The sequence below is a fragment of the Sinocyclocheilus rhinocerous genome, unplaced genomic scaffold (assembly GCF_001515625.1).
Source record: "Sinocyclocheilus rhinocerous isolate Xijiao unplaced genomic scaffold, SAMN03320098_v1.1 scaffold3113, whole genome shotgun sequence".
Lineage (NCBI taxonomy): Eukaryota > Metazoa > Chordata > Actinopteri > Cypriniformes > Cyprinidae > Sinocyclocheilus > Sinocyclocheilus rhinocerous.
Genome location: NW_015666962.1, coordinates 135833 through 140802, shown reverse-complemented (window position 1 = coordinate 140802; position 4970 = coordinate 135833). Strand labels below are relative to the sequence as shown.

At 30.1% G+C, this 4970-nt stretch overlaps 1 protein-coding gene and 1 long non-coding RNA gene across 2 annotated transcripts; both read left to right on the top strand.

The window, feature by feature from the left end:
• Positions 1-2167: 2167 nt before the first annotated feature.
• On the top strand, positions 2168-3129 carry LOC107733283 (SH2 domain-containing protein 4B-like; the record flags this gene model as incomplete). The annotated part of the gene is made up of 3 exons (XM_016544855.1): positions 2168-2406; positions 2480-2569; positions 3021-3129. Coding segments are annotated over 3 exons (438 nt in total), but the record flags the coding sequence as incomplete, so codon positions are not given.
• Positions 3130-4009: 880 nt separating this feature from the next.
• Positions 4010-4652, top strand: LOC107733285 (uncharacterized). The gene is made up of 2 exons (XR_001638962.1): positions 4010-4079; positions 4430-4652. It is a non-coding gene; the product is annotated as an uncharacterized LOC107733285 (long non-coding RNA).
• Positions 4653-4970: the final 318 nt, after the last annotated feature.

Sequence of the window (4970 nt, the reverse complement as noted above, 5' to 3'; positions counted from 1 at the left end):
GTGATACCACCACAACCACCAGAAATACTTAATTGTGTCTGCTTTACACTGAAACACAAGCTTATTGCGACCGATTCCCTGACATAACACATTCATTGCGACCTATTTACCAGATGCATCATTTTAAGTTAGAACAACTTGAACAGCAACAAACAATAACAATACAGCGAAATAATCAACTAACTACGACCATCTAGCCCTCTATTAAACAATAAAGAATTATTTCATCATACTTCATCTTACAGCTTACTCAGTAGTGCTGCATTCATAGTTGAACCGCTTGAGCGGAAAGTTTGTGTCAGATGTAATAATGCGACTTTGTGAAACGGACTGTCCTAAATTGTTGCTATAGTAGGATCATATTAATGCTAGAAAGCCTATGCATTTGGCAGCTGTATTTTTTTTTAAATAAACCATTATATTTCATGTGTTGTCGCGAATGTTCGCTGTCTATATGGAAGCATCCATAGAAATCTATTGTTTTATTCCAGCGCGTCATCGCGTCCGATATTCGTTTCGCTTTTTCGCGCTCAGTGTGGAAAGGACTTAACCCTTTAGGCGCCAGGGATTTTTGGGAAAAATGCTGGATTTTGACATCAAGATTTCAAAAGCTTGTGGCTTGAAAGGGCTTAAAGATAGAGATCTAATGTAAATTAGAAAAATGTTGGGCATGACCGAAAGTTTATGTGGGGTGTAAATATACTCGTCTAATTTGCATATTATGACGTCATCAGATGCGGCCATCTTGAATTTCATAATATTGAAAAATATTATATTTTTATTAATAATAATAATGTTATATTTTATTCATACAAAACAATTTTGTATGTTCACTATTTATTATTATTAGTGTTATTATAAATAGTTAATTGTCACATTTATATTAATAATAAATAAAAAAATACATTCATACAAATAGTAAATAAAATATATAATGATGATATATTGAAAATAATATATTATTAGTATTAATTATATAATATTTTATTCAAACAAAACTTTTGTATGTTTACCTGTTATTATTAGTTTTATTATGAATAGTCACATTTATATTAATAATAAATAAATAGATTTATACAAGTAATAAAATAATAATACCATTAATAATATTATTATTATTGGTTTATTTATTAATAATAATGAATACATATAAATAAACATTTACAAATATATATTTATATTAATAATTCATTATTATTATTATTATTATACTATGCAAAAACTAATATGCACAATTCTAATTATTTATGATGTTGTTTGTGTGTTTGTTTTATAATTTATTTAATTAATATTTGAAGTTTAAAGTCGACTTCAAACCAAAATTGACCTAATTTACTTTCTTAAATCATGTTTGTCGCATGTTATTTTCTTCGTCACCTGTTATATGCCACATTACAAAAGTGAAATGGATTGTGAATGACATTTCGTTTTGACTTTAAGCAGTGTTATTTTAGTATTGTTGATATACTATTATATATTATATGTTGTTTTTATTAATATTTTGAATTAGTTTTAATTTTTATATTTTCCATTTTTATTTTAAAGTTGCGTTATTTTTGGCATTTTTATTTATTTTCTGTTTCTTTTGTTTAAATATCTCTATAGTTTGTATTCATTTTTATTTCAGTTTATTTTATTTATTTTAGTACTTCAGTTTAAACTAAACTAAACTAAAATGTTGCCTTGGTAACTAGTAAATGGTAATATAAAAATATTTTGTTTCAGTTAAATTTTATTTCAGTGTTTTATGTTTTCATGGTTTTAGTTAACAGTAATAACCCTGATTTAAGGTAGCAATAGCCAACAATACATTGTTTGGGTCAAAATTATAGTTTTTTCTTTTATGCCAAAAATCATTAGGATATTAAGATCATGTTCCATGAAGATATTTTGTAAATTTCCTACCGTCAATATATCAAAACTAAATTTTTGATTATTAATATGCATTGCTAAGAACTTCATTTGGGCAACTTTAAAGATGATTTTCTCAATATTTAGATTTTTTTGCACCCTCAGATTCCAGATTTTCAAATAGTTGTATCTCGGACAAATATTGTTCTATCCTAACAAACCATACATCAATGGAGAGCTTATTTATTCAGCTTTCAGATGATGCATAAATCTCAATTTCGAAAAATTGACCCTTATGACTGGTTTTGTGCTCCAGGGTCACATATTCGTTTTCGTTCATCTCATTTTCATTTTTTTGTTTGTTTGTGGTCAGGCAACTCCGTTTGATAACGAGCTGGACGCTCCTCTGATGCTTCAGGCCACAGATGAAGAGCGAATGAAAGAGAAACAGCTGAAGAAGACCAACACCATCCGCTGGTTCAAAGAGACGCAGGTGCGTAAGCTGACCAGAGACGGCGGCTTCCCCAGCTGGTTCCACGGCATGATCACACGCAGGTGCGCTTCATCACACACTCGCTCCTGAACATACAGGGTTTATCATGTGCTGACTGTAACCTTGGCTTCTCAGACGAGCAGAAGATCTCCTGATCGACAAACCTCTCGGCTGCTTCTTGGTGCGAGTGGGTCAGAGCCGGGAAGGTTTCACACTGACCTACAGGTACGTTGTGCCAAAACATGTCAAAATCAGAAATGTAAGAGGTTATTCACTAAAAAAAGACTTCTATAGTACATGAGGCTAAAATGAGATAAAATGAACACAGTAGAAATAAGCTCATTATGAAAACCTAGTTTATATGTGACCCTGGAGCACAAAAGCAGTGTTAAGTCGCTGGGGTATATTTGTAGCAATAGCCAACAATACATTGTATGGATCAAAATTATTGATTTTTTTTAATGCCAAAAATCATTAGGATATTAAGTAAAGATCATGTTCCATGAAGATATTTTGCACCCTCAGATTCCAGATTTTCAAATAGTTGCATCTCAGCCAAATATTGTCCTATCCTAACAAACCATACATTAATGGAAAGCTAATTTATTCAGCTTTCAGATGATGCATAAATCTCAATTTCAGAAAATTGACCCTTATGACTCGTTTTGTGCTCCAGGGTCACATATATGCAAACCAGTAATGCAATAGAAACTCTTTTACAGGAGAAGATGAAAACTGTGTTGACAGACTGTTTGTGTGACTATGTTGATCGGGTTTTCCTTTAAACAGTTTTATTTTGTCATAAAAAGACTGTGCATGTTTAAGGAGTTTACATAAACGTACATGGTGTAAAAGTACATAATTCAATTTCAGCAACAGAATATGATGGTTTTTATTTTCCAATTTTTTGTACATATTTTTTAGATGATTATTATTAATAATAGTAATAATAATAATAAAATCACAATAAATAGTAAAAATGAATTTTTTACATAATTTATTATTGTTATTATTATTACTCATTTAAATAGCATTTGCATTTTGCTAGTTATTATTAACAATATATTTAATTTTATTTATTATTTTTAATAGTGTTAAAAATAGTAACATTTGTTTTTATATATTTTTATATACATAAAATAATGATGATAATGATAAATGATATAAATAATCATAAATACATATGAATAATATAAATAAAATGTATATATTTATATTATTAATAATTATTGTCATTATGAATAATAATAATTAGCAAATACTAAGATATTTTATGAATATTTAATTTTAATATTCTTATTTATTATTAGTATTATCAGTAATAACATTAATTTTTATATAAGTAAAATAATGTGATGATAATGTAATGTAAAAATATTTTAAATAATATTATTTCTATTAATAATAATAATAAATACATATGAATACATTTAAATAACTAATTATTTCATGAAAAACACTCTTGTCGTGAGAACATAAGTGAACCTTCAATTAAAGTTTAGTTTGTTTTGCTCCTGATAGTAAAGCTGCGGTTGCTCAAACACAATCACACAATATTTCAATACTTTTGCGTAATAAACGGTTTTCCTGTCAGAAAAGGCTCATCTCTTCACTAAACTGGATTCCCCAATGTTTCATGTTGTTTCAATTCCCGTGTTTTCCCAGCACTTCCAGCAGAGCCAGGATCAGATCCAAGTCTCCTCCGGTAAAGCCTTGAGCTCGTGGAAGAGGACGGGTGAGTTATCGATCAGCCGCTTGATTTCTTTCATCCATAAACCCACATGACTTTCTGTCTGTCTTCAGCACAGCAGTCCATTCAGCTAAAAAAGCTCATTTTACTTCATTATATGCTGATAAATTTCACAAAAGTATCATAGGATTTGAAATATATCATATCAACTACTGTTATGATCATTTTCTCATTTTTGGAGTTTGAGAGCCCTAGATCTCATCATTTAAAAATAAATACAATGGTGACTGATTTTACAGTTTTGAATTTATTCCTGTAATCGAGTGTTTTTTTAATCAAATCTGTTCGTTTAGGAAGTAAATGTATTATTTAGTTGTATTTTTTGTCTGTTTCAGATGTGTGACACTGTGGAGATTGAAGCTACAGATGTTTTTGATGCTGCTATCCATGATTTTATTTGAGATTTTTAGGTGTATGTAACTGTGAAGTTGTAATTTTGCTACACAGTAATTTGACAGATTTTGAACTTAATTTTTATAGTCGGTTGTAATTTGATGTATTTTTATTGAATGTAAATGATGTTTTCGGAGATTGAATAAAGACTTTTATTTGATACACTGCAGCTCTGTCTGGTTTAAGAAACGCGAGGCGGTGTGATGTCTGATCAGTGGTTGGGTTTGTCTCTGAGTGGATGATCATCTGTGGGGCTGATAGGAGGAGTATTAACGGCTCGTATAAGAGTGTGTCCCAGTCTCAGATCTCACAGGACTCACAGCCGATCTCACTGATCTTCAGATGGAGCTCCTAGTGTTTGGGATTTTACTCTTGGTCACCTTCAGCGCCGTTCAAGGTAATAATGAGGATTACTGCCAATAATAACCAATCACAGTCATGGCTATCTTATCTATCTATCTATCTATCATCTATCTATCTATC